This window comes from Meleagris gallopavo, chromosome 2 (genome assembly GCF_000146605.3).
Source record: "Meleagris gallopavo isolate NT-WF06-2002-E0010 breed Aviagen turkey brand Nicholas breeding stock chromosome 2, Turkey_5.1, whole genome shotgun sequence".
In the NCBI taxonomy this organism is placed as follows: Eukaryota; Metazoa; Chordata; class Aves; order Galliformes; family Phasianidae; genus Meleagris; species Meleagris gallopavo.
In genome coordinates, this window is record NC_015012.2 from 3,674,094 (window position 1) to 3,688,470 (window position 14,377).

The window sequence follows — 14,377 nt, forward strand, 5'->3', positions numbered from 1 at the left end:
GCTCGTGCAGATTTGGATGAGTGCAGCATGCAGGCTCTTGTTCACTGCTGGTAAAAATGCACGACTAATGGTGGTGTCTTTGTTGAAAAACAGTGCTTTGTAGCTGAGAATTTCCCCTATCAAATTGTGTTATTGTGCCCTTTGTTTGTGTTGCAGTTTCCATGGAAATTAATATGAAACATTTGAGCGGCCAACATACATATAATACCTAATTAAGACCAGTTAAACAAACAGGTAAGTAAAGGAAAGGAAAACACTAAAGCAATGTATGTTTCTGTTCTCTGGTGTCCAGCAACTTCTTGGCATCAAGGAATGGAGATGGAAGAATTTTCAAGGAGTTAAGAAGGTATCAAATATCTGTAGGTAGAAAATAGCAGTTCAGTTCCTTCACGTTTCTCTTTATATGTACTAGCAAGCCACATAACAGTTCTAGATGTAAGAGATGGAAACATTTAGCAACTCTACTGGATAACATAAATTCCTCAGCAGTATACTTCCCCCAAGGGCTAAGATATAATCGTACCTACATTACAACCAAATTACTATTTCTGGATCCATGCTATGAAGGGTCAGCAGTAAGTCCCTCATGACAAAATTCTGAGATACAGTCAGGATTACTTCAAATCATCATCTCAGACATATTTGCTTTTCTAGTGGTCAGATTCTTTCACAAACAGGTGGATCATGATAGTGAAAGCTAGGGAAACATACAGGGAAAATACCATAAAATAACAATCTAGAGAATCCTCAGCCCTGAGAAGATCCTGTATGACTGTTAATCTTAGGGGAAGACTACAAAGGAATGCTATCTTCTTGAAGATATTCATCTTGGAATCCAAGATGTCTCCAGGGAAAGAAGAAAGGGACTGCAGTGTTCAGTGATAAACATAGTCAACATATCTTGAACAGAAACAACAGTGGTTCTTATGGTAGCTAGAATGTCAAAAGTGGACAAAGAAATGACAGATCCTTATCCTAAGAAGGATGCTGTGAGCAAAGAACTCAACCAGCCTACAGAGAGATTATTTCCCAACATAGTTACAGTAGATCACTGTTTTGTTTTGCTATTTCAGCATATTAGATTATTTCAGAGTAAGTTCCTCACCTGAGTATAACTTTAAAAAGTTATTTTATTCTGCAATAATTACCCTGCATCTTTTTTTTTAGATTGTCCATAAATTAACCATTCTTGAACAGATTTCCTGCACCATGATTGATTGGTGACATCAGAATTGGAGGCTCCCTGGGCTGTAGTGACCATGCAATGGTGGAGTTCATATTCCTGAAGGATATGAGACAGACAAAGTGTAAAATCAGATGTTAAATTTTAGGAAAGTCAAACTCCAACTCCTCAGGGAGTTGGTCAACAAAACCTCTGGGAATCTGCCCTCAAGGACAGAAAACAGAACAGAGCTGGCAGATCTTAAAGGAATATTTCCTTAGGGCACAAGAGCTCTCCACCCCAAGTATAGATAGTCAGGACAGCAAGGCAAGAGACTGGCATGGTTGAACTGGGACCTGCTGGTCAAATTGGAGAGCAAGAAGAAAATATACAGGCAGTGGAAGCAGGGACAGGTGCCCTGGGAGGAGTGTAGGGATGCTGCAGGGCTGTGTAGGGATGGAGTCAGGAAGGCCAAGACCGAACTAGAACTGGACTTGACAAAGGGTGCAAAGAAGATCAAGAAAGGCTTTGACAGGTACATCATAAAGAAAAGGAAAGTTCAAGAAGGCATACCCTCCCTCTTGTGAGCAATATAAGCAAGTTGATAACAACACACAAGGAGAAGGCTAAGGTTCTCAACATTTTTGTCTCAGTCTTCACTGGCAACTGTTCTTCACACACCCCTTGGAAGAAATTGTTGGAAGAAATAACCCCCTCCCACTGTAAGGTTTGCAACCTCCTGAGGAACGTGAACATCCATAAGTCTATGGGTCCTCATGAGATGCAACTCAAAGTCCTGAGGGAACTGGCTGACTTAGTTGCCAAGCTACTCTCCATGATATTTGGAAAGTCATGGCAGTGAGGTGAAGTCCCTGGAAAAAAAGGCACTGTCACACCTATTTTTAAGAAGAGTGGGAAGGATGAGGCATTGTCACACCTATTTTTATGAAGGGTAGGAAAGATGAAACAGGCAACTACAGACATGTCAGCCTCAGCTCTATGCTGAGGAAGATCATGGAGGAGATCTTCCTGGAAGCTATGCTAAGACACATGGAAGAGAGCGATGGGATATGGGACAACCTGCACGGCTTCACCAAGGGCAGGTCCTGCCTGACCAACCTGATGGCCTTCAATTCCGGTGTAACTGCATCAGTAAACAAGGGAAGAGACACTGATGTCATCCAGCTGGACTTCAGTAAGGCCATTAACATGGTCCCCCACAATATTCTTCTCTCCAAATTGGAAAGATGTAGACTTGATAGGTGAACTGTTTGATGGATGAGGAACTGGTTGCAAGGTTGTACCCAGTGAGTGATGGTCAGTGGCTCAATGTCCAGATGGGGATCAGTGACGACTGGTATCCCTCAGGTGTCAGTACTGCTCTTTAATATCTTCAACCACTATTCCTGCACCAAAAGTAACTTATTTTTTTTCCTTCGCAGTCTTCTCAGATATAGGAGGTTGTAGCTGGAGGTTGAAAGTTTCAATAAGTTATCAGTGAAAGTAAAAGAAAAAAATGGGGGAAAAATGAAAGGTGAGAGGAATCTAACCTAGCTGCAGCAGGTGCTGTCAGTTTCAGATCTGTCTGAAAACTACTACTTTAAAAGTTGTTACTAAGATTAGAAAAGCAGTAACCAGTCATCCATGCTTACCTAGTTTCATACTTCTCATCGATACAAAATAGACGAATACAGAAAGCATTTGAAGCTCCTCTATATACTGGATGAAAAGTATCTTTTTCTTCAGCCTCAAGGAAGGAAGTTGCTGAGGCATGAAAATCCGTGTGTATGACATCATCTAAAGGCAGTTCAGTATGGGAAATAGCAATCACTCCATCTTTCTGCAATTATAGAAATAGTGATCACATAAAACATTCCGGAAAATATTTTCATTTTTTAAATTAAGGTCTTGCATCATTCCTATTTTACAGTATTTTAAGCAGAATTTTACCTGTCATTTTGACAAACACAGAAGTCTGAGGAGGCATTTTTAACATGCTGTTTTTGAAACACTAAGCAAAAATGGTCTTTAAAAATGCATAAATTGGTGCTGCAGAGCAAAATATTCATAAATGGTTATTGTTAGAATTCTTTTGTGAGGCAATAAATGTCTCTGACGCAAAACTACATGAAAATTAAAACGTTATCTATGTTTGTTATCTATGTATGTCATCTGCATATCTATACTGATGTATGCTACATCAATACATTTCATATTGATGCTCTTTTATCAAGTTGAGCTTCATCACCAGAAACAACAAAAGATACACAGTCAGAACAAGGGCCCTGTGAGTTCCACAGATTACGGGAGAAAACCGAAGCTATACTGCTACTTTTTAACAGCTTTGATAGCTTTCTGTCAGTAAGAGATTTGAAGCTGGGTAACAGTGAGTTAGAACCTCAAAACTCACACTCCTTTCCATGCAAGCAGACTCCCATCCTGTTACAGAAATGCTCTCTTCTCAACTTCATCAGAGGCTTCTTGAAGCCATGAACCCCCATATACACAGGTGAGGGCAGGCCCTTCCCTTTTCTCCCTCAGTGTCACTTGTTCCAATTCCCATATTGCCCACTGTTCAAATGGAACCAGATGGGTAACTCTTCTGGTTAATCATAACTACTACCTCCACATAGACCCTAGCTAAAGCAGTTCTGATCTGTGGGTGCCAGCAGTGGACAGTGCAGGAGCAGAAACAGGAAACACCGCTTGTCCCAACAGCCTCCTCCTCTGCTTCAAATTAGTTTTTTGTGTGTTACCTGCACAGCTGCATCTTCACCACTAATGTCTTCCAAGTTCTGAGATGAAACGGTTTCTGCTTCCTGACTTTTTTGATTCCTTTTATCTTCGTCTGAGTAATGTAAAAGAATAAACAAATCAGGTCTGAAAATGCAAGCTTTAACCATCAGAATCACGGTGATAACTGATGAGGAGGTGTGCCAGACTGCTTCTGTTGAAAGGTTGGTTTTATTTATTTGTAATTAAACCATGTTTAAAACAGACTCTCCTGTATTTACTTGGCTAGAACTTCATTAGACAATCTGATCTCAAGGAAAAATCAGATAAATCAGATAATTGGCTTCAAGACAGATAGATATTGAATAAGACAGAGTTTGGAAGCAATTTCTAACTCTTATATTACATGTAATAAATTGTGATTCTACCTGAAGGGAAAAATAGAAGTGACTAGTGTATTGACTAGTATCTTTAAAGCTACATCTGTTGCTACCTTGTTTTCTAATGACCATAAGAATGAGCAAAGGTGCTCAATACTCAGATTATTTCTCCTATCAGAATAAAACCTAGGCAAGCCAGAAGCCTTACCTAATGGAGCAAATAGGGATAAGAAACAGGCATTTAAATTTCCTTCTCATTTGATAATTTTAACTAGCTCTCTAACCCTTATTTCATTTCTTACAAAAGGCATTTGCCATTTGACCAGTCCTCCACAGTTTGCCAATTTTTGCCTTGTCTAAAAAATGCTCTTATCTAAGAAATGCTCTCCTCTGCTGCTTTTCCTGGATGCTGAAGTAACTGCTTCAAAGCACTTTGCCAGTCAATTGCCTATTGCAATTTTTGTCTGTATGATTTTTCAGCCAAAAATCAGACTCAGATTGAACTGCACGTGGCATGCCCGTAGTAGCAATGACCACAGCCTTGGTAGGCTGTTAGACATCAGCAGCATAAAGAAGGAATAAAAGGGCCCCGTGGAAAGGAAAGGTAACTGACCATCAAATTAACAGAAAGCAGGTCTTACATCTACATGATGGATCATGGAGTCCTGGAGTCCACTGAGGATAACTGCCCAGGTTTTGGACAGACCAACCAGAGATGAAGCGTTACCAGACCTGGTGCTCATCAATGCAGAGGAGATCATTATAGTGGTTAAGATCAGAGGCAGTTTGGGCTGTAGCGACTGTGACCTGGTCAAATTTGGGATCTTGAGGAACAAGGGCCTAGCAAAGAGTGTAGTCATGACCATGAACTTCAGCAGAGCAGATTTTTGACTGTTGAGGAGTTACTGAATGAGACCCCCTGGAAAACTGTCCTTGGGAACATAGGAATGGAACGTAGTAGCTGGCAACTCTTTAAGGACACCTTTCTGAGAGCACAAGAGCTCTCCATCCCCCAGCACGAGAAGGAAGTAGAGGAGACAGTAAAATGGCATGGCTGAGCAAGAATTTGCTGGCCACATTAAGGGAAAAAAAGGAAAAGCACAAGCAGAAGAAGCAGGAATTAATGCTTTGAGATGAATATAGGGATGCTGTCTGGTCTCTCAGAAGTGGGATCAGGAAAGTCAAGGCATAGATGGAACTAAATTTGGCAAAGGATGTGAAAAATAATAAGAAGGGATTCTATAGGTGCATGTACACTGGTCAGAAAAGACAGGCAAAGGAAAGTGTGAAAAATGAGAACGGAGCTTTAACAGACATGGAGAAGGCTCAATGAGCTCTTAAACTCAGTCTTCACTGGCAGTGACAGCGAATTCCCACAATTCTCATGTCTCTGAAGAGATCAGGGGAACAAAATCCCTCCCACTGTGAGCAAAGAGCAAGTCCGAAATGAGGCTGCCTCATGGGGCTGAATGCATGCAAGTCCGTGTGGTCAGACAACCTACATCTCAGGAACTTGAAGGAACTGGCTGATGTGGTTTCCAAGCCGTTCTCAATCATATTTGAAAAGTCATGTATGTCTGGCAAAGTCCCTGGTGATTGGAAAAAGGGAAACATCACTGTCAGATTCAACGAAGAGAGAAAGAAACTACAGGGCAACTACAGGCTGGTGAGTGTCACATTTGTGCCTGGGAATATCACGGAGCAGATCCTCCTGGAAGATATGTTCAGGCACACACAAAATGACGTAGTGATCTAAGATAATCAGCACGGCTTCATCAAGGGCAGATCGTGCCTCACCAATCAGGGGGCTGGAAATAGGTGATCTTTAAGATCCCTTCCAACCTGAGCCATTGTATAATTTTATCATCATCCTGCTTTCCTCAGTAACATTAAAATGGCCCTCCAGTTTACTTCATCTCAATTGGAGTAATAGTATTTTTTGTGAGTAAAACAGGAAATTAAGCTGATTGGATGAAATTACTTGTAGCCACTTGATGAATCTTTTTTTAATCACTGACTGACATGATAAACAGCCACGATAGATACTAATATGATGCAGTGTATGTGTGTATATGCTTGCAGCATTTCTGATGAAGCGCTAAAGCCAATTAAAGCAAACACCTACATGTCAGGAAGTTAGATAAACATCTAAATATATTTTTTGCCTTTCTACCCATTGGCTGGAGGCAAATACAAAGTGGATAATTAAAATGTAAGAAACCACAACAAAAATACCCCAAACCAGTTTGGAACATAAAAGATGCGTTATGTTGTATTTTAATTACTTAAGCACTCTACAGAACACTACTGATACCTGGCATCAATGTTAGAGAGCAGACCACTAACTTTCATAACATCTTGATACTTGTTAGGCAGTAGGCAACCACCGTTCCAGCAGACATGAAGTATTTCTGGGAAAGCAATTCCTAAATCTGCATGGTGATGTATTCTATGATTCAAAGTCAGTGGAAAGTGAGGGTGTTCAGAACCAGAGATCACCTGATCTCCTCTCATAAAAGCCACAACTAAAATCAATTTTATGGACCAAAATTATTCAAGTCGTCACCTGGAATAAAAACACTCAAGTACTACTGAAGCCAACATATTCCATCAAATAACCACCAAAATTACTGAAGCTAAGTGTCAGCTGCTGTATCCAAGCCCCTGAAAATCTGTCTTCAATTGTTTTGCCATTCCTTATACTGTCACCTCTCTAATTTTACAGATACAATCTCTTAAAAGTTGAGCCTGAAAACAACTTTTAACTAATAAACTCTTCAGGTTTAGATATCATGGCTGGATAAAACGGATTAGGTCAGCACATCCCTGCATTGGAAAGCATTAGGAACATAGGAAAGACAAAGTTTTTGAGTTTTTGAGCTGCAGGAGGAGGAGAAAAACCATCAAAAGTCAGCACAACAAAATTCTTCTCTCCGCTGGCTGAGCTTTACTACGGCAAATCCATCTAAGCTGTATTCATTGTCATAAGTATTTTTCTTCATAGAGTTTAAATTCAAAGGTTTAAAATAATTAAGCTCCAAGTCTTTTTAAAAATCTGCTCTCTGAAAATCTATTTGTCTGTTAGGAGAAAAGAATGCAGACACAATTTGCAGGGCAAGAAGAAACACAGGGGTTAGAAATGAAGGTTTCTCCAGGGGTATCACAGATGTGAGACTGCACAGAAATGATCAAATGTCATCTTGATTAACCCAGCTACACTTCTCATTATAAACAGCCTTGCAGGTGTCAGAAGTTAATTAATACAAGCTTCTTGTTGTCATGTAAATATTGATATGTTGTTTCTGACTTTACATTAAAATGAAATCCCTTTATGGCTCCACCATCCACTGCTGTCAAATGTAGCTACATCGCTGTTTACATGCATGCTGTACACAAGTGACTCTGAAGAGCATTAAATATAGCTGCACTAAATGAAGCAAGGAAAATGAACAACAAAAATAATAATAATAATAATTCTGTGATTGCTGGGTTGTTAGCAGAGGTAACAGTCAGCAGGATTCAGAAGCCAGTTCAACGTGAAGCCTGATGAAAAGCCCTTGAATCATTCCCACGGCATCATGTTTTCTAGCTGCTAATTCGTGACACCATATAGAGTAACAACCAAATTACTGTAATTACCCTGAAATGTAAGTGGCATATCAATATTATGTTAAACACTGATTTTTGTACACTCTTCCATTATTATTCAGTGTTTTGAAAGGAAAACAAAAAATAGTATCAACCTGTGGTCTCTGTTTGGAAGCTGAAGAGCTTGGAAGAAATATCCCCGTTGGGTCTTGCTGTTGTTGTTTTCATGTGGGAACTCTATAAAATGACTCTATAAAGGAATGTGGCTTGCATTTTAAATTCTCAGACAATTCATTCAATAAAAGAAAGACCACGTCTTCTATTGACATAAGATGATATAAAGGCAGTGAAGCTTCCCCAGACAATTTGGCAGCAGATTTCCAATACAGTGGACTGCAGAAATGGTGCAATTGTTGTAACAGCATTTATATGATCATGTATAGCTATGCAAATAATCAAAAGTGAGCTTAGCAATGGACTACCAAGATGGAACTCTTGTAATAGTTCATATTCTTAAATGCACAGAGCACAATAGTTTTATCATTATTCAGTGATAACAGAAATTAGTATTCCTGAGCAATATATTGCTACGAGCCACCTTCAGTTTTACTATTAATTTCTATTGGCACTCTCTCTAAGAATGATATCAGTCAGGTTCTTTGCTGAGAAGTTCCTTCTCCGGTGTAGACCTTTGAGACCCTCAGTGATTGGCACACAAGAGATCTGAAAAAGCCTACCAATAAATCTCTTTTCCTACGGCTGCTCTTGAACAAAAGCAGCTTGAAATTGTGGCTCTAGATCTAACAGAGCTACAAATGCAAGTGGCACCTCCAGGCTGCCTGCTCAGCAGGAAGAAGATGGAAGCAGGAGGGTGGTAGCAGCTCCTGATGCCACTCTACTCTGGAGACAGAAGTTAGGAATTGGCTCCATGCTGTAGGTTGGTATTTCACAGGACCCATGATAAAACCTTACTTGCCATTCCAAGCAGAGGAATACCAATACATTAGTGTACGTATATATGTCTTAAGTAAACAACATCACAAATGAACATCAACCACCAAAATTACATAGGTCACTCTGAAAGTAATGCCTCCTATTTATTTCCACGAAAACAATAGATAAAAAGAGCACAATAGCACTGTTTGACAGAGAAATTTCTCAGCTACTCAACACCAATTTTCAACATAGTCACAACCATACGCAATGCATTCCCACCAACAATGAACAAGAGCTTGCATGCTGTGCTCTTAAAAATCTGCACCAGCTGAGGCAACCCACTGTTCCACAGCTGCTATGATGGTGCTGCTAGGAAAACGTTGTCCATGCAGTCCATCTTTCATCAACCCAAACAGACAGAAGTCAGAAGGCACTGAATCCAAACTATGGTGGGTGTGACAGGACAGTCCAATCAAGACTGACAGTGCACTTCATGGTCTTCAAACTGGTGTGAGGCCTGGCGTTCCTGTGTAGCAGGAGGAAGGTTGTCTTTTTTGCTGGCCTGACTCTGGAAGTTTGAGCCTTCAGTTTAGCCAGTGTTGCAATGTAGCAGTCAGAGTTTACAGTTTGTCTGGGTTCAAGGAAATACCAAAGGATCACCCCTTCCCATCCCAAAAGAGAGTAAGTACATCACTTTACCCACTGAGGGCTGCATCTTTTTCTTCAATGGGGAATATGTCACTTCTCCATGGTCCCAGCTTGTAGTGGTGGCATCGCATCTCCTGGTAACAATGCAACCCAGGAAGCTGTCTCGTTCAGCCTCTTATTGGTTCAGTAGGTCCTGACCAACTTGCATATGGCATTCTTTCTGTTCCTGTGTGAGCATTTGTGGGACCAGCCTAGTGCAAACTTCGTAATATTTCAATGTTTCTAATGCACTGGAGCCAATATTCAGCTCCAAACACAGTTCCCTGGTTATAATCCGCTGATTTGCGTGGATGAGCTGATCAAGACGCTCTTCATTTCATGGTGTGACAGCTGTACACGGCCATTTGGAACTTGGCTTATCTTTAACGCTGCTGTCGCAATTGCTGAAACGCATCACCCTCTGGCTCACTGAGCACACATCCACTGGTCAGGCTCCATACACATTCAGTAAGCATCAGTGAATGTCAGTGGTGCAATTTTTGCCACGTGAAGGAATCCAGCGGCACACCTTCGCTCCACATGCACTTCCATGTCAGACACCACTCTGTCAGACTGCCCCTCTGCTGCCATCTGTTGCACAGCAACAAAATGGAATGGAATATTGATGGAAAGGTTCAGCTGCTACTGCCATCCCACCAACATCTGCCTCTATTCTATTGTCGTGGGCCAATAGAATAAAATAGAAGGCATTACTTTTGGAGCATTCCTCAAATATTAGTGCCCACAGTTTAAACTCGCCAGGTGCAAGACTTCTGCTTGTTGATTTTCATGAGGTCCCTGCCAGCCCATTTCTTCACCTTATCCAAGCCATCCTGGAAAGCAGCACAGCCCTCTGGTGTACCAGCTAATGCCTCCAGTTTTAGATCATCAGCAAACCTGCTGAACTGAGAGTTTAGATCAAAACAGTTGTCTAGACTTCTTGCTGATATCGTAGTAGGACAGAAGTCAAAGTGAAATCAACACCACTCACATCTATCAGGCACTTAAAATACAGAGATAATATTTACAGTTTTAAAGTGAAGAACATTTCATACTTTTCAGCACGCTTTTATACAGCTTACTGAACAACTAATCCTGAGCCAACTTTGCATAACTTTGCAGGGTGGGTAAGTTCTTTCAAACTTAGTTTGTTCCTGACCAAACAGTGCAAGGAAGGCAGGCCTACTACAGCAGGAAAAGAGTGAAAGGTCTATTTTTCGGAAGAGACTCCCACAAACAATCTTTCTTCTTCCTTCAGTCCTACCTATACATCTATATATGTCTGTCACCTATTTTGAAATAACACTCTTGAAGCTCCAGGAGCGTGGACCAATACATTATGAAGATGTTTCTTCATCTCTTATTAGCAAGGTTCTTACCTTTGTGGGGTAGGGGTGGGGAAGTGCATAGGTGTGCCTGGAAGGCAGTCTTTTTTCTTTCACTTTACTCTCTCACAGCTGCCAGCTCCGAGATACCAGCTGGTGACTGCTCTGAAGCTGCCTAGTTGTATTTTTTGCCTGGTGCTTAGTGTTCAAACAAGCAGATATGTAACAACCTAACGGTGTTTATTTTAATTCCATTACTAATAGTAGATAGCATAATGTTGCCCTTCTGGAAAAAAAAGCCCTTAAACGCTGAAAAATAAAAGACAACAACCATAAATTATTTCTGTTCTACAAATAGGTGGCATTCATGTTACTGTTACTTATTATTTGCAGTAAGGTGGCTCATAGCTGCTTTGTCGTATCGTGTCCAACACAAAAACGGAACAAAAATAGTCCCTGATGCCCCCAAATCTTGTAACCTAAAAGACTGCAAACAAGAAGCAGAGAAAGCAGAAAAGGGACCACAGGGAAAGGAGAGAAATCAACAAAACAACGTAACAGCCACTGTTAACCAGCTGCTTAGCTGCTGACAGACATTAGAACCAAGTTTGAAAATGAAATCTTCAATTAATAGCACAACTGCAGCCAACTGGAAATACACCCTATTCTTTGAATTTGAAACCTATGTCCCACACACCTGTTTGAATGAGAGCCTCCAAGGTGCTAACAGCATATAGTCCAGCTCTCCTGAATTAAAAAACACCAGCCAGCCATCTCCAAAGCAGATACGTTCATTTGTTTTTTCTTACCAATATAAACCTACGTTCTCTTCCAACCTTTTTGAAAGCTGCTCAGAAGCTAGAAATAAATGCAACTTGAATCTAGCTAGAATTTTAGAATATGGATACCTTCTGGAATGCTTGGCTCCTTTGGTACTTCGAGAACATCTTCAGGATGTGGTTTACAGAGTCCATGGAAAAGCCGTAGATCAAAAGACTCACGTAACAAGGAAATGTCTACTTGAGAGCATAAGCTCATGAATCCCACTGCAGTGCCACCATCCTGAAACATAACAGCAGTATCACAATATGCACAAGATGACCAGGTACTTTTAGATCAGTAAAAAAAAAAACAAACACAATGATTTGCAGAGGGATTAGGATTATTTATATGGACAAAATTATGATCTATTGTTTCAATAAAACACCTTTTAACAAGAAATCTCCAAAAAAAGTGTAATTTTTCTTTAACTTAAAGTGCAGCTAAAGTAAAATCTGGATTTAGCTAACCATAGTGTTTGACTCATTACTGAATGTTATTCTGTAGATAAAATTGTGCTTACACTGAAAAGTATATTTTATTTTCCCATGAAAATAATTAAAGAAAACAATTGTAGAGTACATAAGCAGTTCTTTTACAATATATCATATGTATGCTATAGAGGAATTAAAAACACCGAATGTTTTCGAGTCCTGAAAATATCTTAGAACCAGCCTTTAGAAAAAGTAAATCTCGTCAAGTACGAAAATGAACCTTACAATGTTGAAACAGCATCACTCTTTACATTTGATTACATTACTGAAAGTTTCCAGAAAGTTGTATTGTTGAGAAACAAAATGACTGTGGGAAATCAGAACTAGAATGTCGGTGGGTTTTGGCTTTAAGCTAAGAGCAATCTAGAAGTAGGAAGCTATTCAATTTTGTAGTACTATATTCAACTTTCCCATAAAACAACCAAAATATTTTTTCCTTAATACACGTAATGAAGGCATCTCTCATAAACGTAATGAAAACTCACAGGTTGGATTTGTACGGCTATTTCATTCCGCCATAAGCACTCCAATAAAAATAATAATAATTAAAAAATCGAGTTCAATTTTTTTCCCAAACAACAAGTGATTGTTTGTTTGCCTTGTTTGCGTAACTGAACAAAAGCAGGGTTGCTGCAGTTGTCTGGCTGCTGTGTAATTTTAGGCCCAAGGCTCAGCAGAGGCTGATTAACCAATCCATCTACCATATGTGCAAAAAGAGGTTGCCAGCTTCATTCTCTGCAGGGAAAATTGGCATCTATCTTGGTTCGCATGGAGGTGTCTTTCCAATCTGCAGCAGCAGCAGCAAGTATAAACTACGAGGGCCTGAAATACCTTTTGCTGGTATCATATTGAGCTATAAATGTACAATGAAATGTATTATTTATAAAGATAGCCATCTGTAATGTGCTATTACACTAATGGCTTATTGTTTCCTATTTGGCTTCCAATGGCAGTGATTACATGGTAAGGTTTTATAAAATCATTTGCTATAGAAAGCAGACTTCTGGAATTAAGTAGGTTACGCTGCCTATCAGCTTAAAATACCACATACAATTACTAACTCATGAAAATATTAAGAGGAGTTTTCAGTGTGATAACTATTACCACCTCTATTTGTTATTTAAATTAATTCCTGAGTTTCTGCCTTCAATTCATCAAAAGATCTGACTGCCCGAGCCAAGAGATGGAAGAAAAAAACAAAACAGCACTTTCCACTGTGAAAACATTACTGGCTACAAGTTCTCAGATGCAATATTAGCTTCTACAAAGAATAAAAATTGGTCATCTATAATGCAAAACATCTAAAACAGCAACTTGCTTTTTTCAGAATGGCCTGTTTCAATTACTTGGAAAGAATCCATGCAATTACTGGGAACTGCTCCTTCATTTACTTAACAGTAGATACCACTCCTAAAGAACTGACATACACAAAGAAAGTGGCAGAGGGCATTGTGTGCGTGCAGATTGTGAATTGTACCTTCCAAAAGTGAGCTTGTTCTTTTTATTCACTGAGCTGCAGCACGAGCTGTCACTCACATATGACTTCACTAACATGATGATTAGATCCAGCTAGAGCACGTGACAGACTGACCTCGCAAACAACAGCTTGATTTTCTTCATCTTGACATGCTATGATATCAGCAAGGAAATATTCACTATGGGTTTCTTTCAGAATCTCACTCTGACGCGTCCAGATTGACATGAGATCATCATAATCTTCCAACCTATGAAAAAGAGATCATGAAATGTCCTAATAGCTCTCCTGTTAACAGGTGCTACTTCTGTTCTCCTCTGTTAGCACACTGACAAATATTAAGAAAATCTCGTTCAAAGCACCTACCTGTGAAGAAATGATTTCACCTAAGGACACGCCTCTAACAGACACTATGTCTGGAGCCTCAGAACCAGAGGCAGAGGCACTTCCAAAAGCCAATGCCACCCACCTCAGATCTGGATTGCCCTATGGAGATGCCTGTCTATTTCTAAAGAATAACCAAGAGAGTAGCCCTGTTCAAAACTATCTCACCCAAGGCATCTCAGGCCGAGTGGACGTGGGCTTTTGGCCTCATTTAAAATAATGACATTCAGTGAGCTCAGTTAGAGCTGGCAGTGAGCTCAAAAAGCTACACCAATGCAATTTGGAAAATCTCCATTTTTCTTTCCTTTTCCCTTTCTTTCTCTTTCTCTTTCCCTTTCTTTCTCTTTCCCTTTCTTTCTCTTTCCCTTTCCCTTTCTTTCTCTTTCCCTTTCCTT

The 14,377-nt window shown here is 40.0% G+C and overlaps 1 protein-coding gene across 3 annotated transcripts in view; it reads right to left on the bottom strand.

The window, feature by feature from the left end:
- The window catches only part of CFAP61 (cilia and flagella associated protein 61), a 93,149-nt gene that overhangs the window by 65,486 nt on the left and 13,286 nt on the right, over positions 1 to 14,377 (bottom strand). For all 3 annotated transcript variants that reach the window (XM_019612506.1, XM_010706407.3, XM_019612507.2), the window contains exons 7-10: positions 13,716 to 13,848; positions 11,720 to 11,873; positions 3,919 to 4,010; positions 2,815 to 3,002 (exon numbers count right to left, since the gene is read on the bottom strand). In XM_019612506.1, the coding sequence (XP_019468051.1) occupies positions 2,815 to 3,002; positions 3,919 to 4,010; positions 11,720 to 11,873; positions 13,716 to 13,848 (567 nt within the window). The remainder of the gene's footprint in view (positions 1 to 2,814; positions 3,003 to 3,918; positions 4,011 to 11,719; positions 11,874 to 13,715; positions 13,849 to 14,377) is intronic.